Source organism: Sitophilus oryzae, unplaced genomic scaffold, assembly GCF_002938485.1.
Source record: "Sitophilus oryzae breed Bouriz unplaced genomic scaffold, Soryzae_2.0 scaffold_1640_pilon_pilon, whole genome shotgun sequence".
NCBI lineage: Eukaryota > Metazoa > Arthropoda > Insecta > Coleoptera > Curculionidae > Sitophilus > Sitophilus oryzae.
In genome coordinates this window covers 1,602,018-1,625,314 of record NW_022146326.1, presented here as the reverse complement: position 1 = coordinate 1,625,314, position 23,297 = coordinate 1,602,018, and the positions used below count along the sequence as shown (strand labels likewise).

Genomic DNA, 23,297 nt, shown 5'->3' with positions numbered 1-23,297 from the left:
AGATTGACGTAGACGTCGAAATGCGCCATATTTGCGCCCGGGAAATTAGGGGTGTAATACTTTTTCGCGCCAGACAAAAAATATCTCATATGTTCCAAACTAAAAAGAACTTTATAATAAATATGAAACTTTTAATTATATAGCTAGTTATTGAATATTTAAATACAATAGAGACGAAAATATATAATTTAAAAAAAAAATCAATAACAAAATTAGGATTTTAGTTCAGACAATTGCGTATAGATTTCACCAGTGGCGCGACCATGGCTTCCTAACCAAACTTTATTAACTTTATTTGAATAGAAAACAATAGAAAATGATTTTTGCAACTTTGCGTTCATTAATTTTTAGTTAAAAACAGTTAAAAGTCGTTAAATTTACATTTAAAGATTTTATTTAGATAATTCTTGCTGGTACACAAATGGCTCCTCACGGTAAATGCTGCGGGGATCCTAATCATCAGCACGAAGATCCAGAAAAGGGTGTCCAATATAGTTTGTACACGAAAATAAACACAAATGATTTGGAATGTTTAAACGAAAAGGTAGACGGTTCTGGAAAAACAGTTTTTAAGCCCTGGGAGGATAGATTAAACCGAGAATCCGTAAGTAAAATAATTACAATTTAGCTGTAGATATTTATCAAAACTGTTTCTTTATTCTAGTTTGTAGAATCAGATGCCGATGAAGAACTCTTATTTAACATACCATTCACAGGCAGTATCAAACTAAAAGGAGTTATTGTGATTGGTGATAGTTCAGATTCTCACCCATCAAAAATGAGACTGTAAGTAGATCTACATTTTTTCTGTAATGATTAAAAGCTGAAAATTTTCAAGGTTCAAAAACAGAGAGCGAATGACATTTGACGATGTAGTAACAACAGCAGATCAAGAATTTGAAATGCAGAAAGATACAGAGGGTCTTCTAGAATATTCTACAAAGTAAGTAAAAAAATTAGGATTAAATATTGTTATCATGTAATTTTTAGGGTTGTCACATTTAACAATGTTACTCATTTAACCATCCATTTTCCTAAAAATTTTGGTGAAGAACAGACTACTATTTATTACATCGGACTTAGAGGGGAATTCACAGAAGCACATAGACATGGAGTTACAATTTGTAATTACGAGTTAAAACCAAATATGTCTGATCATAAAAATCCTCTACAAGATAGTGCTCATCATCCCATTGCCTAATATTTAGCTTTTAAGTGATTTAACCCTATGTGTGATATTTAAAATAAAAAACTAAACATAATTTTATATTTTATTTATTTTTACACTGTAAAACTTAAAGACACAAACCTTAAGTTTTAACTATGAAAAATACACATAGTTTGAAGTTCATTTTTATGATTTTTAATAGATGTAAAAATGTCGATCTTAAATTAATTGTTGCATGCCATCTATTTGTTAGAGTTAGCTTCTTTGGCATATTGTAATCCCTGAGTAATGTACAATTTAGCCAAACTCTGCGAACAAAACTGTGAAATTGCTTGACTTGATGTATTGATCTGTCCTGCAACAATCATTGGATTTAACCTTGGTGGCACTGGATGAGGTCTGAAGAGTTTGTTAATGTCCTCTTCAGGTAGTGGTGGTTCTCCTTTAGCTGACCTGGCCGCATTATCTTGTGCCTTCTTTTGCAGATAACGGTGTTTATCTTGTTGCTGTCTGCTAACCAACTGTTGATATCTGTTAAATTTAATAGCTTCCTGGTTCAGTTCATCAACTCTATCCATTAAGAATCTCAGTTGATTTTCTAGAACAGTTGCTGTGCCTAAATCCAGGAATTTGGAACCGTCTTCTTCTGGCACTGTTTCAGCTAGCTCAGACATCATAATATTGGTTAATGGGGAGTTTTTTACATGGAAGGGAACCTCAGTAAATAAGTTTTCAAACCCTACTTTCAGTTTTAATAATGCCTCAGGTGTGAAATCACCTTCTTTGTACATGTCAATGGCCTGAGGTGTCAAACGATAGGCTTTCAGTGTAAGAAAACCTCTTGCGGATTTTTGTGTATCGTAAATCACCACCACTGACTCTTCGATTGATGTTTGATAATGAAATTGTGATTCTAATAGAGGAATGCTTAGGAAATTACCTACGTCGGCACTCTGGTACCAACCAACGTGGAAATGATCGACGTTAACTCTTCTTAATCTCCGCATCATTGCTAATTGATATTCTTCTTCGTCCATTGTTTCATCCGATTGTTTTGGAAAAGGAAAACAATTCGTGATCTCCAAGCAATTGTTCACGACTAATCCAAGTAATGCACCTTGTGCAATGTCCATGTTAGTGGTAGACTCTTCATGACAGTGCTTTACAATTTTCATCACTGCCTGCAAAGAAATGTTTGGTTAAAATGCATATGTTACATAGTGAAAAGTCTTACTAATCCATCTGCTTGCACATATGCAATAGTCGGTTCGGTTTCTGGTACTCGTCGAGGAGGAGCCGTTCTTGAAGTCATCTTTTTCTTTTAAAAATTTAAACCAATTTAAAAAAAGACTTTTATAACCCCTACAAAAGATTGGATTGAAAATTGAAAGACAGATCGACAGATGACAGATGTATTGTTAACGTCAAACGTCAAATAGAAGAAATATGAAAATGCTGAAAAACAATCCTTCATATATAAATAAAATTTGTTTTAAATATTCTTTAATATGTAGTGGGTATTTCGTAAATAGTTTTATGTTCATAAACGAGTAATGCACATAAACAGCTCTGTTAAAGACATTATTGGCTAGTTTAATTAATTATTCTCGATCATATATAATTATAGGATTCCGGTTATTTATTTGAAATCGACTATCGGAATGAAAAACTGTCATTGTCACATTATTTGTATTTTGTATTTGTCATTATTTGGTGTTTTGTAAAATACCTAATTGTTAAAAGGGAGCTTTTATTTTCTACCTCCAAAAATGATATTTAATGGTAAAGCTTCATTTATCTGGACTCTATTAATAGTTTGTGGCCTTTCTTTTCTATACTACAGCGACATGGTGGCTGCCGAAGATGATTTACCGGTTTCAAAATTAAGCCAAAATGTTGGAGCTCCTACATTAAAGTTTTTGTATTGGTAAGAATATAATTCAATTCTTGTTTAATTAGATTAGTTTTTATCAGAATCATCATCCGTTTACATTTTCTTTAACATTAATGTATTAATAGTTTCGTGTTTAATAATTTAATCCCTAATAAACACTAAAATTATTAACATAAAATATTATATTCCCATGGTAATCCAAAAAAATTATTTTATTTCATTTTATTAATTATCCCAAAATGACGTATATATTTTACAGCTATTCACCTGACCTTTGTTTAAAATTATGTGTATATTTTAATGTTAATTGAATTTTAATTAGCTTCAAGGTAAGTGTTTCAACATGCTTTTCGTTTTGGTTTTAGTTATTCTTGTGGTTACCGAAAGATGTTTGATCAGTATTCCCAAGTTATAAATCAAAAGTATCCCTATCTTCTTGTCGATGGTGCTAACTATGAACCTCCTGGCCTTTATATGCTTATTGTTAGGATTCTAGTAAGTAGTAACTTTCTCAACTATAGATTTGTGCATTTATACTTGTTTTAGGGAACTTTAAAAATGCTAGCTATAGTTTGTATACTGGGAAGCGTCAATATATTTAACTACATCAATTTACAACCTCCTTCGTGGTGGCAATGGTGTATTGAAAATAAAATATACGCATGTATGATGATTTTCTTCTTATCCAATCTCATCGAGGGCCAACTGATGCAATCTGGTGCTTTTGAAATCTCACTGAACGATGTTCCTATATGGTCAAAACTGGAAAGCGGTAGAATTCCTCAACCAGCTGAACTTTTTCAGATCATCGATAGTCATATGCAGTTTACAGATACGAAAGTGGAACTAAACGGGTACGCCAAATAATCTAAGACTTTGTGTAAGTAGAGGTATTTTTTCGTTCTATAAAGTGAAAGTGCGCTGATCAATTTAGATGTTTTATGTTTGTGATATTATTATAAAAGGGTTTTCTAAATATTTCTTAAAGTTTTTTCTTTTGATGTGGAGAGAATGTTGTAGAAAGTAGGTATAGAATATAATCAAAATCTAAATAACTTTTTTAAGGCTATAATATGAAGCATTAGCATTTTTGAAGAATTTACTGATATCTTTAATTGATTCGATATAAATATTGATAATTCCAAAAACAGTCATTTGAATTAGTTTCATTTTCATCTGTTTTACTTTTCAGTAAGTACTGGTTTCATACAGATTGTGTCTTAGTACAATAAAGTCTAGACTGCATATTGTATAGAATTGTGTATATAAAGTAATAACTAAGATAGTAATGTTTGATTTATATTTTAGCAACTTTAATAGACTGTTAAAGATACTTACTGTGTGTTTAATTTATTCTAAAGATTTGATTGTTTTTATATAGGTATGTAGTTTTCGATATAGAATTCAGTGATGTCAAATTTTTGCTATAAAGCCCCTTCTCAGAGCTTTTAATGTCGCCAACGACAGAGCCAGCGACACGTCAAATAGTTTTCAATGAAGCCTCGTTTACAGAACTTCGTACTGTCGCCAGCGACGCGGCAAATGAACCAATGAGATTTATACAAAATTCAAACAGCTGTCAATTTTGAATTTTGTGCAAATTCATTGGTTCTTTTGACCTGGCGCTCGACAATACGAAGTTCTGAAAACGGGGCTTGAGATTTATACAAAATTCAAGCAGCTGTCAAATTTAAATTTTCTACAACTCTCATTGGTTCTTTGAAATATCAACCAGTGTCGCCAATTATTTTTAGTTAACTAACCAATTAACAGGTATGCCAAATAATCAAATACCGTATGATCGAAAAAAAAACGGCCTCAGCGATGGCTATGAAATGAAGATCGCTGTCATTTTATATGTAAAACTAGCGTGTACCTGCGACTTCGTTCGCGTCGAATCATTTGTAATGATGATTATAAAGCAAAGCAAGAATTTCCATTAACATACAAACTGGATAAAATTTGCTCACATTTATGTCAGCATGAGAAAAAACAATATGGCGATATTATTATATAACTTGGTAATATTTGAGAGGTAGTTTTATCCCGTTGGAATTTGACTTTCGAAAAATCCGTTTGCCAAAAATAAGCTTTTTACGTCAAGCAGTTTAAGCAGAATCGTGGTTAATCAATTACCCAACTTTTTGGAACACCCTGTATGATTTTTTAAAAAAATTCAAAATATGTATAAAAACAAAATAAATCATGCGTGTCCAAGCATTTTCCCGAAAGACTAACCGTTTTTTAAATAACAAATATTGTAATATCGGTCTCTTGTAATTATCTTAAACACTATTATTTCTGGGGAGAATTTAGTGTAGGTAACACTCTACAATCAATGCTAAAATGTTTAATAAAATTTGTAATAAATTACATTAAATAAATAATTTATTAATTTTATTTTAATTTTACTAATTGTGGTTGACAAAAATGCGTTTATCTCATCAAGTAGATCGAAATGGACAAAATATCAAGATACAACTTTAAATCGCTATTAAATGGCATTCACAAATTTGCTACTAAAAGGAAAAGAAGTCAGTGGCGCACATGATTTTTTTTTAGAAAAATATTACAATGGTAACCCATACAGTCTGACAAACGGATCTGAAACAACGGGGCAACGGCACGGGGATCGCAATTTTCTAAAATCATGACCGATTTCATTCATAAAATATCCACGAGCGTGCGGGTTTCATAAAAATATATCAGAAATTTGTATAATATTTTCCAGTAAAGTTTATAATATTATTTTACTTTAAATGTACCTACATTTTGTTTAGTCATTTGCTAAATATAGTAATATTTGTTAAAACGCGTGTACTAATTACAATAAACACAAATCAAGTTAAAGATATAAAACACAATACAATAACACCGCCACTGGATTTTTCAATAGTAGTGACTGTTTCTACTATTCCTAGAGAGGGGCACTTTATGGGGGTAATGGCGACAAGACGTGCGAGAATCTCGACCAATCAGACTGGTTGAATGCGGGATGCCATGATGAATTTTGTCAGCGTTGCCAGCTTACCCTAAAGGGACGTTATCTTAAGGAAATACTTTACCTTTTATAATAGGCAGAATGAACGAAATCAGTTAATTAGATAAATATACCTACATTATTACAATAAGAACTACGTCAACATATTAGCATATATATAATTATGTATGCTGAAATGAACTAAAATATATTCAATTTATAAGTAATATCGAGCAACTTTGCTTTTCTATAATTAAACGTGACAACATCGATTTTTTTTGCCCGAATTCCTTCCGCTGTTTTAGATTCGTTTGTCAGATAATATGCACGTTACTGGTGAATTTGTCCACACCTTTTTAGCATTAAAATATATAGCGCTTATATGTAACTTTTACCCTCAAAATTTCATTCAAATCAATAAAAGCACTTGGAAGAGAATTATAATAGGAAAAAATTGAAGGCTTCGACATCCTGTAACTACGAAACAATGTAGAATCAAACCTATGTTGATATGAAAAATAAATTTTATTTTTACACGAGGAATCTCCTGGGGGGATGGCACATGTTTTTTGGAACGCTTAGTATACAGAGCAATTTTTAAGCATGAGCATTTTTGAAGAATATATTATATCTTTAGTTTCCAATATAAATATTGTTTAATTGGTTTATAGTTATGTCTTTGGTTATGTGATAAAATAATGGTGGTTAATAAAAAAAAATAAAACAAACTACTCTTAGTGAACATACGTTTATTTTCATTCATTTCTAAAGTTTTTACATTGTAATGCTTCAGTATATGGCAGTGACATAAATTTTCCTTTAACAAAAAGCGTCATGATCTAGAAAAGAAGCATTGGAACACATGTTATTTCTTAGAACTAACTATATTATTATGCTAAACATCACCATGATCGATTCTTAACCTAGAAAAATTATTTTAATAGAATTTTTACAATATTACAGATATATTACAAAAAATACATAATATTATATTGTCCATAGAGTTATGTTGCTCTCTTTATATGCTTATAGAAGAATATATTATTTAAAATTTGTTAAAAAATATTGATAGCACCTTAAAGATTATCACTTTTAAGTGTTATAAAATGATTTAAGTCTCATTAGGAACACCAAGCTATATTACATACACAGGATGTCCTAATATTCCATAAACAAAAAAGTACTATGTATTTTTGGTATTTGAACTTATTTTGATTCCAAAGTAGTTCATTGTCCACGGAATAATGGTACACCCTGTATAAATCAGAAGAAATATATTAGATGCATGAAACATTTACAACAGTTAATAACATCAGATTTTTAAATGTTAAGCTGGCTTACTAGCAACTTAAAATACATTTTCATTTCTTCTTAGGTGAAAACATTATCTATATCGTAAAAAATGGCACTTGAATGATCACCATCAGCCTTGTTGGACCCTGGTGTTAGGTCTTCTCCTTCTACCTGTTCTCTCCCTATTGATATTTCTGTATCTGTAGTTGGAGGGAAGATTGGGGTAACTGTAAGCCGGTGGAGGTGGTTGGCGTACAGGTGGTGGTTGCTGTGGTGGGGGTGCAGGGGACACACGACTTGGGCTAAAAAAGAAAATATATTTTGCAATAACTTGGAGAATGAGTTTTTTTTTCTGAAAGACGTGCATAGGGTGCTGCAATAGTACGTCGTATTTTGTTGCATATAGCGCTTTATTACAACTATTTTTTTTATCATAGCCACCTAATGATTTTTGTCTGGTATTTTACAGTTGAAAAAGTCATATGTAATAAAAGCGCAGATTTAAGAATAAATACACACTTTATTAAGCCACCCTTTAATGCTTTAATACAAGTTTCCCGAAGTTACTTTAGTTATGCACTTAAACAACCTTTATAGGACCTAGAGATGCCCAGCGCACTATTGCAGGACCCTGTAAGTACAGTATTAACATATACAATTAAGCAATATAGTAATGTTTGTCTTTCAAAGTAAATATTATGTACTTACATTCTGCGCAAGCACACTGCGCATCTGCTAATCTTCGTCGTCAGGAATCCGGCCTTCAAGGTTTGCGACACCGGCTTGTTGAATTGCGCATTGTCTTCTACAGTGGACAGCCAATAGGACAACGCCGAAGCGTAGTGATTGCATCTGCCGTGGGCGTGACATTCGATGAAGGGCCTAGTCCTGAAGTCTTCCAGACAGGATCCTGGCGAGACTAGGGATTGTGTTGAACCAACCGCTGCACCATCGGTGCCCTAAAATATATTTAATATCAATTTTAGCCCGCATTTGCACAATTATACATGTATAACTGTTACAAGATTATAAGTCTCTCTAACAGGAGGTTATTTAGTGAGGCCTGATGATGAGAATGAAATTCCCGAAACCAGTCGTCGGATAACTGAATTTAATGTATTAAATGTAGAAATAGCACACTTGTAGGGATTAAAGCCTTTTTTACTTCTCTATACCGGGTGCGTCTGAAAAGTGGCTCACCCAGGGGTTTACACCTGTAACTTTTTTAATTTTTTTTCAGATAAAAAAACGAGATTTCGTATGTTAGTACCTATATGACATAAATTAGGATTGATTGAGGTATTTAATTGTTTTCGATCACTTCCTGTTTCACCGGCAATGACTACAACTTCTAATGTTTTTAGTGTCTTGTCCTGGCCAGTTAAAGATGCCCAAACCGCCGTATTTTAAATCATATCTAAATTTTTTTCAAACGGAATGAGGGTGGCTCATTAGCATATTTGGAAAAAGCATATTTTTACAAATAATTTGGTACCACACACTTGGTATTTCGAGTGAAATTGTCGATATAAACCGCATGTTACAATTTCAAATAAACCATATGCGAAAATGGCAAAAGTTGACATATAGTGTGACCAACGGATCTGTAGCTACGGGGTATCGGCAGGGGAACGCAGTTGTAAACAAAACACGCCCAATTTCATTCATAAAATAGGCATGGGCGTACGGTGTTATATGAAAATAATGTGTATCATAAATATAATACTCAGATTAATATTTTTTTTCAAAAAACTTTATGCTGTTTGAATCGTTACTGTTGAGTTAGCAGATAAACACTAAAAGCTTTTATTAAAGCTCCCTTAAATATTTTGAATCATCTTATTATTGTGTTGTTAATATAATAGAAGAAATAATTACAGCTGGGGGTTGGAACCTTTGATGTTACACAGTAAAATAAAACACTAAATCAGTACAATACACCAAAACACTTTTAATTTTACACTGGACGCACGTTTCGCTAACCATGTCTGCCATCAGCAGATGATCAAAACTGAGTCTTGAGGTATATTTATTTATATATCTGTACTAACTATATTTTTTTCTATAATACATAATTTTAGATATAACTATTTCCAGCAAAAAAAAATCTTGAAAATAGTTAACTTTGGAAACGTAAACAAAACATAATTTTACTCACCAGTAGATCCAATATTGCCTACTACACCAGATATGGTATCGCTCCGCCAGCAGTTTTTAAAGGTTAGGTCATTGTCTACCCATATGTTTCATCCAAATAGATAATACTTGGCTATATTTTCGAATTTCGCGTATATATTTATATCTCTCTCTGCAATATAATGGGCCGCTCCATTAATATTTATCTGTTATTTTGACATTTACGCCAAAAAAAATAATTTGATTTTAATAACCCCCTAAGCGTTTCGAAAATTCGATTCTTCCAGCAATTTTTGCAAAAGCTTTCTAATTGCGGGGACGAGTTTGAATTCGAGATAGAATCTATTTATCAAATTCCTGACCACTTCGAAAAAGTCGTCGAGCTTTTCGACAGCAGTCTCACGTGGTCGTTTCTTTCCAAAGCTGGATATCATTTTATCGGGTTTAGTTTTCAGCCTTTTTTTATCTTCTGTGTGATTTTTTTATAGCCGATACGCTAACTCCGGTATAAAAAAATATCCGCTCAAGTTTACGTTTAAGCGGCAACTTAAGCGAACTCTCTGTAGCTTCTTCATCGCAAACCTTACTATGAACACAATGAAATAAACCAAATGAGATTTCATCCACGTTATTATTAACTTACCTATATAAATTAGCTATTATTTCTCTTGTCTGACTATGTAGCGTCTTACCCTTAACAAATTTATTCATTTTAAAATACAAATATACGATCAAGCTTGATATTAATAATTAAAAACTATGAACGAAAAACATTATAACAAGATAACAAAACAATAAAACACAACTTAACTATCAAATATACGAAAAATATAGGAATAAAGTTTAGGATAACCGGTATAAAATAATGAAATAAAGTAATAATGATCAAAAAAATGACACCGCCACTGGATATTTCAATAGTATTCAATATTCCTACTCTTTTCAGAAGAGACCCTGAAGCTGGGGATAAAGCAAGTGAATAGGAAAGGCGTAAAAGCCATGGCAACCGCGTGGTAACAAATCTTGTGACGTACTCTCGCCAATCATGTTCGATGAATAGGCGGCCATGCGCGGCGATGCCGGTTTGCCAAAGATATCGTTGAAAAATCTTCAACTTTCATAATAAGCAGATTATACAGAATGAAAGAAATAAGTTATTAAATAAAACATATCGAACAATATGAACTACGTTAAAATTCCTTAGTAATATACGTCAGAATATATGCTAAACACATTATATATAATAAAAATATATTAAATTTATAGTTCATGTCTGGCAATTTTGCAATTTTATAGATAAACGTGGCAATGTCGATTTTTTTTTCTCGCATTCCTTCCGTAGCTTCAGATCCGCTGGTCAAACAGTATGATATGTCATTCTATTCAGAGTGCCATTTTCTATCGAATAAAGTAAAAATACCAAGGGATTTAAAAATCAAAAGTTGTAGTCATTTCCGGTTAAATAGGAAGTGACCGAAAAGAATACGATAATCAATCCTAATTTATGTCATATACTAACATATACCAAATATGGTTTTTTTATCTGAAAAAATTAAATTTATTGGGGTGAGCCTCTTTTGAGACGCACGTATGCTATTTTATTTTAGATAGGACCCTACTTTGTTTGCTTTTAGCTACGGTTACATAGATGCAGCAAGCTTGTTTGTTCCAGTAGACCGCTGGTTTTATTTGATCGTACGATGCGTACGACTGCCGTCAGATGGCGAGAATTTCAGTAGTACATTTGGTACCTAAGTGCTATTTCTGCGTTTTGTTTGTCAGGTCAAAAGATCCAATAAAGTCAATATAATAAGTGTTGCTTCCTTCAATGTGATGAACTTAATGCAGAAATTGGCATACTTATAGAGGTTAAAGCCTTTTTTACTTCTCTATTGGCGGGTCACAGGGGGGGATAGCCAAAAAATTAAAATAACTTTGGTTGCACATCATAATATGACCACCAGCAAACTCCATAAGACGACGCATGGTGTCATTGATGACGTGCAACGAAATTTACCTTACTGAATATTTTTCCGCTAATCTGTAAATGAAGGGATTAATCAGAAAAATAACTTACCATCAAGAAACTCCATCCGACCCATAGTTCATCCCAACCAACTGGACAGGTCGGAATTTCAACAGTTTGACTGTGAATTGCTATTGCTCTGGTAGGAGCCTCGCATACAGAACACCTATAATATTAAATAACAGAAGAAATTAATGTCAGTTATTTATATTTTTGAAATTTTAGAACACAGTCACAGGTAAAAACTGTATTAGATTGAAGATTTATATTCATATTTGAGGGGGGCTGTTTTTATATCGAGGTATAATATGCTGTCCGGGTGTTGCGTTAAAAATTGACTCGCGCATATCGTAACCATGATAAGGTACGCGTAAATACTGCATGACGGTATTCGGTTTTCCGATATCTCTCTAATAACTGTGCCGGTCAGGCGCTGTGCACAATTTTAGAGGCCATAAGGATTCCGAAAATTGGAACCACGAAAAACAATAAAGAAAAAACAGCTCGTTGATTTCCCGGCCCGTTCAACAATCAATCCTGTAAGAAAGAGATAGGCGAGATCGACGCGGTTAGCATTGAAAAGACGAAGATGAAAGATGCTTGGATCGATCGTTGAACAGGCTGTATATTCGACGGCAAACGCAATCTACTGCTAGTGCCAGTGGTGTGTGTAAAAAATTATTATTATTTCTCATTTATTTTAGGAATTTTAGTTTATTTGTGTATATATTTTTTATGTTGTAGTTTGGTGGTTACTTGTGTGTTTTATTTTTAAGACCACCATGATATGGTGATATATTTCAGCTTAATATTTTAATTTTTGGCAGAGCTTTACTTAAGCTCTTGGATATCCAACGTAAACTGATTCACCTTGAGATATATTTCTGTATGTCGTTTCCGTAAATTGGAGTCATCGTCATAGGAACTGGTTCGGTTGTTGACAGCCAGAAACTGTAATCGTTGGACTGGGCGTAATCACACACGTCATTCAGGTTGCAGAACAAATATGGCATAGTGCTAAATCTTGGCAAGCAACTACCTGGAGCACCTGTAACACAAATGAAAATCTTTATTTTCGCAATAAATAAATATTTTTCGGTTCTTTGTAGTGAATCTTATCGTGTAGTGTATTTTTAATATAATGATATATATGTATGTCAGTGCTCCAAATTTATTATTTAAGAAAAACATGACCTACCACATCTTGCCAAACTTTTTTGATAACTCTGTGCCTAAAAGTTTCAGCTTCAGTGGCGTAATTTGGGCGTATTATACATTTCTTTTTCCAAAAATGGAACTACTACAAAGCATGAACATTATTTCTGTGGTACTAAGGCAAAACACAATATATTACCATTATTTCTCTATTGACATCGGGTTTGTTCTTAGTACCACAGGTTTATGACTACATCTTACCTAAGTCTTGGCCACTGGATCTCTTCTCACTGTGAATGTGCAACAGCGAGTATCCTTCCCAAATTTTCACGGTGTTTCTGGGACAAACCGGGATGAGATGCGACTGGGAATGTCTTGTAAAAGCGAATCCACGACTTTTGGCCACCGGTGCTGGCGGTGCTGGTTCACCTTGATCTCCTGGCGATCCAGGAAGACCTTTGAGACCCATTCTCCCCGGTAATCCAGGCATTCCAGGTAGACCTAGGGGAGAAAAAAATTGACAACCGGTATTTAATGTTTGAAAATACAGAGTGAAAAGAAAATCGGCCGTTGGTGGAGTTGGAAATTATTTATACTAAAGTCTATGTAGGGGTGGAGGTAGTTTTAGAATGTAGAATGTTTAGGAGGGGAGCTTTAACCCTTCCCGCATTTTTTCTTGATTTTTGTGAATGTCAAATGTTAAAGCCCTTAGCAAAACATAGGCACTCAACATCTCATTCAAATCGGAATAACGGTTCTTAAAATATTTGAAAAAATGTGTTTATTTTTTTAAAGTTTGATGCCCTCTAGGAGACAAACGAAGCACTTTTGTATAGAGGCAAATTGTATCTAATGAACTTATTTTGATTCAAAAAATACGTAGTAGTTCTCTGTCCGCGGAATATCGGGACACCCTTTAATGAGCAAAGTCCACCTTAAACATTATAGTCTAAGAGCTAGCAGCGTTTTCGAGAAATTATTTTAAGAAAGCTGGCTCTTTAATATATCTTTTGCTATGCTCTCTGGAACAGTGTGGCAGTCTTCTGGCTGCCGATAGACGTTGCGTTCACTACTGCGTATTGAAAGAAGATCCTATACTTTTTGTTTATTCCGTTAAATTCTAGCCATATATTTTTTTTTATTTCTTGGGTATGAGGTTTTACAATAAATTGAAAGATAGAAAACTTTTTTTTATGCGATGTTTCGCTCCAACATATGGTAATCGCAGAACAATTTCCGATGCACGTGATCAACTTTGAGTGACAAGCGATGGCGACAGCGCTGCCAAATTGTAATGGAATTATGAGATAAATCTTAATTTTTAAAATTGACAAACAACATATTTATTTATATTATTTTTAAAGTGTTTAACGTTTTATTTTTAATTTAATAACTAATATTTTAGTGATTAATTGATTTATTTGTTTTATAACTGATTTTACTTATTACATATTGGCAAAAACTAGTCCATTATGAAGATTATTATAAGCGTTATTATGGGTTATTTATTTATTGATGTACATCTTACCACGCCATAAGTGGTAATAACAAGTAAGAGGGGTGCTATTAATGCACAAACTAATAATCACTGAATTTAATAAAAATTAACTTTGAAAGTGGTATAATGTGCTTATCAATTAAACTTACTTTTCTGACTGCAGTCAAGGGTAAGAAAGGACCTTTATTGTCACGTTCTCGATCAAAATAGTTTAAAAAAAACAAGGAAGCTACAAGCTCTTTGCTTCGACTGTTTAAATGCTTCGGCATATTTTCAACACACACTTTCAAGAAATGCAATAGAAAAACTCGAAAATTTCGTTCTTAAAAGAACTGTTTGTGCTTAAAAGTGCATTTTTTAAAAAAAGACTAAGAAAATAGTCAAAAAACGGGAATTACTCATAAAAATTTAACAACACGATATACAAAATAATGACCGACACTAGGATAATTGTCATATAATAAAGGACAACATTGCTGAACATGGCGCAATGTGACCAACATAGCGATAATAAAAGTCAGTTTAAACTAATTTTTACAGCTTTAATCTAAATGAAATATTTGTTACAATCATTTGCTCTATAAAGTAAAATGAAGAGCTGCTCGGTATCTTAAATTATACAACAAATTTAAACATTTTTGCCAAAATTTTATATAGTCAGGTTTATAGACTTTAGTGTCAATGTCGATATGATTGATGACATGCATCGGAAAATGTTTTGCGATTACTTTAGTGAGCTTATTCAAGCACTTTATTCTAAAATCTTGAAGTCGTCTTGCTAGCACCAGTCTACTGAACTAGACTGGTGCTAGCAAGGGGTAAACTGTTTTTTTATTTTATTTTCGTTTATATTTTGATACTAAAGTATTAAATAATTGTTTTTTAATCACCTTTAATACTTTACTATCAGAATATAAACGAAAATAAAATAAAAAGTTTATCCCGAGCCGGTATTCAACTCGGGACTTCTCACTTTATAGGCGGAACGTATTCGCGCCGCGCTATGGAGACTTGTGCGATTTATATTCAATATTACAATTTAAATGACTAAATAAAAATATAGGATTTTCTTTCAATGTGCTTTAGTGAACGCAACGTATATCGGCAGCCAGACGACATGCCCGCTGTTCCATAGAGCATAGTAAAAGATATAGGTATCAAAAAGCCAGCTTTCTTAAAATACTTGTTTTCCAGACGTTGCTAGCTCTCGTACTAATAGTTATCACTGCAAACTCACCTTTCGGTCCATCAAGTCCGGGAAACCCGAGATCGCCAACGTCGCCTCTCTGACCTTTATCGCCCCGTTCGCCGTCGAATCCGGTCAATCCGTTCCTGCCAGGCAGGCCTTCGTCCCCGGCCGGTCCCGGGAAACCTACTTCGCCCTGAACTCCGACGTTGCCATCGATTCCCCAGTCGCCTTCTTCGCCTTTGGGACCTTTGAGACCCGGCAGACCGGGTCGGCCTGGCGGACCCAAATCACCGGGGAGACCTATTTCGCCGGCTTCGCCCGGTCGACCTTCGAAACCGTCCAGACCTAGTTCGCCCGCGTCTCCTTTGGGGCCAACGTAACCCGGTAAACCTGGAAGGAAGGATAATTTTAATAAATATAAGGGTAGCAGTCTAAACTTTATGTTGCATTCATCGATCTAACAAAAGCCTTCGACTCTGTAAATAGAGATGCACTTTGGGCAATTATGAAAAAGTTCGGTGTACCCCACAAATTTTTTACAGTGTGCAAAAGCCTCCATAACAACAACCAGTCAAGAGTGTCACATCATGGATCACTGAGCGATCCCTTCCTGACAAATACAGGAGTTAGGCAGGAATGTGTCTTAGCGCCCCTCCTATTCAACATATTCATGGCAGCGCTCTGTTCAACATAAAAAGACTCAGGGCAAAAACACGTACAAAATTCATCACAGAACTTCAATACGCTGATGACTGCGCTCTAGTTGCAAACACGTTACAACAATTACAAAAAATGTTGAACACATATACCTGGGCATACGAGGCTTTGGGCCTTAAGCTAAACATCGACAAAACCAAAATCATGTGCACTCCCCCAGAAGATCATAACCATGCTATAAAAATCGGAGAAGAACTATTGGAATATGTAGCGGAATTTAATTACCTCGGCAGTCTGATTTCGGAAAAGGCCAATATCGACTCTGAAATTCAGCACAGGATTAGCAGCGCATCAAAAGCATTCTGGAAATTAAAAGACAGGGTTTTCTACAATCATGACTTGAGTACAAAAACAATACTTGCAGTGTACCGAGCAATTATAATCCCCACCATGTTATATGGGAGCGAAACCTGGGGGCCGCGCCATACCGCCGACACATGAATGCATTAAACAATCAAGGCGAATGCCGTATATTTATACAAAATTCAAGTTACCATTGTATCCAACATCTCCTCTGATTCCCTTGAAGTTGATTGAAGCGAAGCCATATTCTCCCTGTAAACCCTTGGGTCCCTGTCTGCCTGGTATTCCCTGTGGACCCGGCATTCCCTCCAGACCCGGTCGTCCAGGATATCCTCCGTCTCCTCGTTCTCCTTTTATTCCCTGAATGGATATGCCGGGAATACCGCTAGGTCCTGGCTCACCATCGAGACCAACCTCTCCTAAAAATGAGTTTCATTAATAGTTATTTTTTATACAAGACGATAAAATGGCATTTTATATTTATTATTACGATAATGCAATTTTATCGTCGTGTATAAAACAATATTTTTTTCCTTAGCGAGTTACGTTTTAAAAATATTCAGAAATTATTATTTCAAGGAATTTATTACGAGTAGAAAAAATATTGTGCTGGGTTGGCGTTGGTTTTTATGTAATTTGACAAATAAATAAAGCTGTGGCTTTAGTTGTCAGTATTGAGTCAATATTTTTTAATTCTCGTTCGTGTCGATTGCTGATTGAATTGGAGCTAGAAATGGCTCAAAACGAAATAAGTAAATTACCAACAAATATTCAAGCTGGGACGACAAACGCCATATCCAAACTACTTCAATTTAAATCCCGAATAACTTATGAAAAGGAATAGAAAAATTTTCAAAAATGGAAGCAATTAAAAAACGTGCGAGAAGTAATAAAGTTTTTAACCTATCCTTGCTGTAAAAGTATCATCTAATCTACCCTTGCGGTTAAAGTACTATTTTATCTACTATTTTTGATAGATATAAAGCAATTTTAACAGCTGCTATGGAAAAAAAATAATACAGTAAAAACTGCTTGTTAAATAGAAAACCAATTAAGATCTTTTTAAGGACATTGGGTGTCCCTCTGATTATATGTTTTTCATTTTTACCTGGGGCTCCTTTTTGACCGGGTATACCCGGACGACCCCCGAAGCCATCGAGTCCCGGTACTCCCGGTTCGCCGGGTTCTGGATTTTGCCCGGGTAGTCCCGGAAGGCCGGGAAGACCTGGCTCGCCCGGAGCTCCTGGGAAACCAACGAAACCGACGTCGCCCACTATTCCTTTTTCGCCTGGGTTGCCGCGATCGCCTCTAAGACCGCGTAGTCCTGGGAAACCGGGTTCTCCTTGTATTCCTGTCGGACCTGTAACGGAAATAATAAAATTAACGTATTTTTTTATCTGTTTCATTAAAAGATTTAATACCAAATTAATATTTTTATAGAATATTTTAATTCCTATTTAATTATCATATACTAAATATAGTATATAATACCACATGATCGAAGAAAACATTCTGAGATGTGTGCTATCTCACAGTGATGCAAGCTTTTTTTTAAAATTTACTTTTATTTTTTCTATACTCGGTGGTACGAACTGTACTCCGGAAACTTCTGGAGCATATTCGGCAGATAAAAATAAGTAAAAAAAGTTCGTATAAATGTATGTCCTAAAAAGCTTAGTTTCGGAGATACAGGGTGTAGAAGTTTCATTGTTATTTCGACTTTTTCCAAATAATTTCTGAAGTAACGTCAATATTTGGATGAAAATTGGTGTCTGGCAGTTTTTTACATGACAATTTTGATTCTGATGTCAATATGACTCCTACTTGTAGAGGGCGCCACTTACATAATTTTTAACTGGTTTGAAGAGTAATAACTTTTTGTCCGTACCTGTATAAAACTACCGAGTAAAAAAATATACATTTAGGACGTTTTTTACGTAGAGAAGGTCTCTTGGTAAAAATCTTTACGAGTAGTAGTTCTCCAGATATTTGGAATTAAAATTATCAATACCTGTCATCATTGACATAAATTAAACATGTTGTCCATTTTCAAAGTAGTTATTGCTATCTTGTAAGTTTAATTTAAATTTTATTTACTTAAACCCCTCATAATTGTGAACTGTGAATTGACTGGCATTAAAAAACTTAAGCTGTGTGAACTGTGAACTGCAAAAACCATCGTGGTATAACGTCGATTTCCAATGTTTCATAGGTATTTCATACATGTCCTTATATAAAATAAAGTTTCTTATATGCAACACACTATGTTGTATTTATAAAATTACAAGAAAACAATTATAAATTTGAATAAATAATATATTTAGCGACATAATTCCGGAAAAAGCCGAACCGATCCGAAATTATCAAAAGCATTATTATTATTATTGAATCCATTTACGAAAAGGAATATAAAAAATACCTTTAGTGGCTTGGACAGAAAAATATTATAGCAATCTCAAAATCTCTATTGTATTCCATTGTTGTTACCTATAAAAGGTAGAGCGCAATGTCATAAGGGAATTATGTCCCTATTTATGGTTAGCGTAACCAAGACGATATAAGCTTATACCGTATGATCGAAAAAAGGGCGTCAGCTACGGCTATGAAATGAAGATCGCTGTCATTTTATATATAAAATTATACGAGTAACGTCATCGATGTTCATTTCCAAGCCAACTGGATGCCGTTTTTTTTCGATCATAGGGTATTAATTCAGTAGTACTCTTGTCACTGAAATGAACATTACCAGAAAGTCCAGTCATTCCAAAATCTCCATCTTCTCCCTTCTGCGCGCTTCCTTGCAACGCGGCTCCAGGCAGTCCTCTGGCTCCTTTCACTCCCTTGTCTCCCGAAGGACCTCTTGGACCTGGCAGTCCCACGTCTCCCGGTAGACCGGGACGGCCTATGAAGCCGGGTTCGCCGTCCATTCCCACTTCGCCGGGCAAACCAGGTAGTCCAGGCAATCCGTTATCTCCCATTTGTCCCTTCGGACCTAATAAACATGTTTTTTTATGAGATTTAATTATTTATTGCTTAAGAAAATTTAAAAATTATTAAACATCCTCTACACTATTCTCAAAATGTTTCACGAAATATTTTTGGAAATTCAAAATTAAATAATAAAAATATTGTAATTATATTGCTGCAGGTTAAGTAATAAATAACATAAAATTAGCTCAGTAAAGACAGACAAATCCACAAAATTTCAAATCGAATCAAATGTGTCCAATGAATCGTCAAACAAAACTGTCAAATGAATCGTCAAACAGAACTGTCAAGCCTTCCCAATCTCCGTCTAACATGCATCAATACATGGATAGCATTAAGGCTGATTCTCACTATACATTCCGTTTCCATTTCGTATCCGTTCCGTATTATTTATTGTATTGACACTATACCTAAGCTTCCGTTCCCTATCAGTTCCATACTTTTTATTGCACAATTTTTATCATTACGAAAAATTTGTTTTAAAAATTTGTATCTTTTGAAAAAGGTAATAGATTTAATTATGAGGTGAAAGCATAAATAAATATCAGCAAAATGTTAACAGAGCTGGTACAAATGTAATACCTTGACAACGCTGTTTTCGATACGCTTCAGTCAGTCCGCCAAAAAAAAAAGTATGGAAGGAAAACAAAAAAAAGTATGGAAGGAAAGGATATTGAACAGAACGGAAACGGAACGGATAGTGTGCATTGTCCTATTCATTTACATGATATAATATTTTATGTAAACTGAAGGGAAACGGAAGGGAGCTGATACGGAAGGTATAGTGAGAATCAATCTTTATACTCCTTCCTTAGCACACGGCCACACAGAAAGCGTTTTTTGCGTTTTTAGCGTGAAGCGTCTTTTGCAACTAAAACAAAATAACAGGATTATATAGGAGTGTCCCGACCAAAAGCGTGTAGCATCGTAACCACCGTAATAACAAGGCCGAACAGCTTATTCGTGACGTCATCAACTGGAGGCCTAAACTTTGATTGCATTTGATACACTTTATAAAATACGTATATAATGGATATAAACTTTAATTGCACCGAATTTTTAATAAATAATAATTAAACATAAAATTTAAAAAACATCCCATCTCATATTATCCATCGTCATTGTATTTATTTATGCTGTAAGTGTGTCTAAGTTTCTTTTATTTCCTTTTCCAAGTCTATCATTATTTTTTAACAACAGTAGTTTTTCCGACGTGTATTTCTAGAAGAATTTATGACAATTTTTACAATAACTTAGCATTATAAATAGTACATTGCGGAGATTTTAATAATGGTGTTATTACTTTTAATGTAATCCACAGATATTTTTGATAAAAATATTTTTTTATTGTGAATTTTGAGAAGCATGGCTTTGCAAAACTTTGTTAAAAATTATATATTCAAATAAAACTATATTAGTAATTTCATCTTTTGGAAACCCAAGGCATTATACCTTTTAAACTGTATAATTGCACACACTTATAATCACTTTATAGTTTAAACACCTCTTTTTACAGATTTATAACTTTTTTCACCCTTCTATTATCGATTATAATTACCACTTACCACGTCCGCACACCCACCGATAAATGGATGACTGTCAACTGCGGCAATACTACTCCGCTACGTGCTACGACAGACGCCGTAGGTGTAGAGGGCGTAAAATATCAATAAAATGCATAATATATACTATAAAAAATATCTATTTTTTATTGTTTTTTTTTCTCATATATATACACTATTGTGAACTTCAAATATTCCTTTATTAAATTTGATTGATAAAAAGTGAGAGATAAACATTTATTGACTGGTATGATTTTTTCCGTATTCTATTAAAACTATTTTTATATACTATAATATTTTTAGTAACTCGGAAAAAGACAGTTTAAAACTTCGAAATCTATCTGGTGAGTGAAAAAAGATCCACAATTTGAACATTTATCGGGTAATTATCAACGTTGCTAAATAAAGTTGTGCCTCCAGTTGGTGACGTCACAGCTGTGCGGCCTTGTTATTACGGTGGTTACGGTAGCATTCGGCGTATCTCACAAAAAACGCAAATGAAAACAAATCAATTTGTTTTCTGTAGCGTTTTTAGCGATTTCTAAGATAAGACCCCCTCATAGGCGAACGTATCTAATATTTAATAATACAATAAAAATAAATTAAATAGTATGCATTTTTTTTTCATTTTAGGGTACATATTATCTAAAAATATTTTATAGAGAACATCTGCTGTTTAGGAAGATTCTATTAAATTCACAAATTTGATGGAAATGTTTGAAAACGTGTAGTTTGAATTGTTGAAAAAGTAGTAAATTAAAGGAATATTTTTACGCGTAAAAAATAGTTTTTATGCGTAAAAAGTATTTTTTTACTGGTAACAATTAGTTTTATACGTGTAAAAAAAAATTCTAGGGCAAAACATATTTTTTTATGCGTAAAAAAATATATAGAAACTGCAGACCTGTCGCTTCTTTTGCGTGTTTTTAATGGACACAAATTGAAAAAAACGCTTCAAACGGTAAAATCGCAAAATACGCTTGACACGCAAAAAACGCAAAACCCAAAAAAACACTTTCTGTGTGGCCGTGGGCTTAACCTTTCAATTCAAAGATAATCGTTAACCACTCACCTGGAATACCATTCAAACCCCTTGCTCCCGGCCTTCCCGGCTCTCCACCATCTCCAATTAGCCCGTCCTCACCTACGAAGCCGGGTTCGCCGACTTCTCCCTTGAAACCGTAGCCGCCGCGCAATCCCGGGAATCCCGCATCGCCCGGTAGTCCTGGCGGGCCGTCAAGGCCGATCGTCGTGGCACCGGCGTCGCCCCTGATACCTTTGGGACCTTGGGGTCCGGTGAAGCCATCCCGACCCTCCAATCCTACGTCGCCCGCTTCGCCTTTTTGGCCTTTCTGGCCGAAGAAGTTCGAGTCGCCCTTTTCTCCCGGGAAACCGTCGAAACCGGGTCTGCCTGGTGAGCCTGGTAAACCTGGCTCTCCCTAATTTAAGAGTAACATTAATAATAATGTGTATGCCGGCTTTTTGCAAAAGGACAAGGCATATTATAAAACGCCGGTTTTATACACAAAAGAAAGAATGTTTATAAAAAGCCTATCTATTTATAGTCACTTTGAAAAAAGCCTAATCAGAATTAGGCATATTAAACAATGATGATATCCTCTCTATCCGCAAATAGACTGCCTGTTTTCAGTAATTTTACAAAATACCAAATCGAAGGCTAGGCAGATTAAAAAATCATCTAAGTTTAGTCAGCTATGAGCATAAACAAATTGAATAATTTACGCTTTAATAAAAATACCCCATATTTTCCTACACAAAAACAATAATTATTTATGTCAAAATTTTATTATGTTTAGACGAAAACAACTTGAATCCTATTTCTTAAATTTTAATTATTAATATCATAATTTTAAATACAAAATATGTTAAAACCTTAATATTAATATCTCATTTAATTATTATACTCTGTAATTCGATTCTGTGTACAGGGCTGCTTCTTTGTGGAACTTTGCTTTCTTTTAAAATAAAATGAATTTAGATCTTTGAAAGAGAAGTTAAAATGTCGTTGGATAATTTTAGGTTAGTTATATAAGGGTTATACCAATCCCGCGTAAAATGTTTTGTGCAATCTGATTAGTCTTCATTAGGCATTTTGCAAAGCGACTGAAAACAGAGAGGCTCTTTGTTAAATAACCTTCTTTTGTTAAAAACGCCGGTGTTTTATAATATGCCTAGTCTTTTTGCAAAATGCCGAGTTATTCGATACGCCTGCGACATGTACAAAGTGGCAGTATATAGGGTATCTTATTTTGGGTGAAATCATACGGTATCTTCGTTATTAGTAAAGATATGAGGGCGCGGTTTGTAAAAACCTGTCCCACTTTTTTGTCAAACGGAAGATGCTGTAAACAAAATGTACATAGCCCT

At 34.2% G+C, this 23,297-nt stretch overlaps 4 protein-coding genes across 4 annotated transcripts in view; 2 read left to right on the top strand and 2 right to left on the bottom strand.

Annotated features, from left to right (window-relative positions):
* Nucleotides 1–243: 243 nt before the first annotated feature.
* On the top strand, nt 244–1,262 carry LOC115880672 (PITH domain-containing protein GA19395). Its single transcript, XM_030897956.1, has 4 exons — nt 244–604; nt 665–786; nt 839–943; nt 991–1,262. Exons 1-4 carry the CDS (start codon nt 422–424, stop codon nt 1,199–1,201), a joined length of 621 nt encoding a protein of 206 aa, XP_030753816.1. The 5' UTR covers nt 244–421; the 3' UTR covers nt 1,202–1,262.
* On the bottom strand, nt 1,259–2,591 carry LOC115880671 (eukaryotic translation initiation factor 3 subunit H). Its single transcript, XM_030897955.1, has 2 exons — nt 2,403–2,591; nt 1,259–2,349 (listed from the first exon to the last, which is right to left on the bottom strand). Exons 1-2 carry the CDS (start codon nt 2,478–2,480, stop codon nt 1,411–1,413), a joined length of 1,017 nt encoding a protein of 338 aa, XP_030753815.1. The 5' UTR covers nt 2,481–2,591; the 3' UTR covers nt 1,259–1,410.
* Nucleotides 2,592–2,851: 260 nt separating this feature from the next.
* On the top strand, nt 2,852–4,395 carry LOC115880688 (thioredoxin reductase-like selenoprotein T homolog CG3887). The gene is made up of 3 exons (XM_030897968.1): nt 2,852–3,095; nt 3,428–3,557; nt 3,609–4,395. Exons 1-3 carry the CDS (start codon nt 2,938–2,940, stop codon nt 3,927–3,929), a joined length of 609 nt encoding a protein of 202 aa, XP_030753828.1. The 5' UTR covers nt 2,852–2,937; the 3' UTR covers nt 3,930–4,395.
* Nucleotides 4,396–6,774: 2,379 nt separating this feature from the next.
* The window catches only part of LOC115880659 (collagen alpha-5(IV) chain), a 233,206-nt gene continuing 216,683 nt past the window's right edge, over nt 6,775–23,297 (bottom strand). Inside the window, exons 16-25 of the mRNA XM_030897939.1 lie at nt 21,982–22,348; nt 19,106–19,351; nt 17,468–17,719; nt 16,551–16,778; nt 15,388–15,729; nt 12,914–13,153; nt 12,368–12,545; nt 11,549–11,663; nt 8,044–8,294; nt 6,775–7,637 (exon numbers count right to left, since the gene is read on the bottom strand). Of these exons, the coding sequence (XP_030753799.1) occupies nt 7,466–7,637; nt 8,044–8,294; nt 11,549–11,663; nt 12,368–12,545; nt 12,914–13,153; nt 15,388–15,729; nt 16,551–16,778; nt 17,468–17,719; nt 19,106–19,351; nt 21,982–22,348 (2,391 nt within the window). The 3' untranslated portion in view covers nt 6,775–7,465. The remainder of the gene's footprint in view (nt 7,638–8,043; nt 8,295–11,548; nt 11,664–12,367; nt 12,546–12,913; nt 13,154–15,387; nt 15,730–16,550; nt 16,779–17,467; nt 17,720–19,105; nt 19,352–21,981; nt 22,349–23,297) is intronic.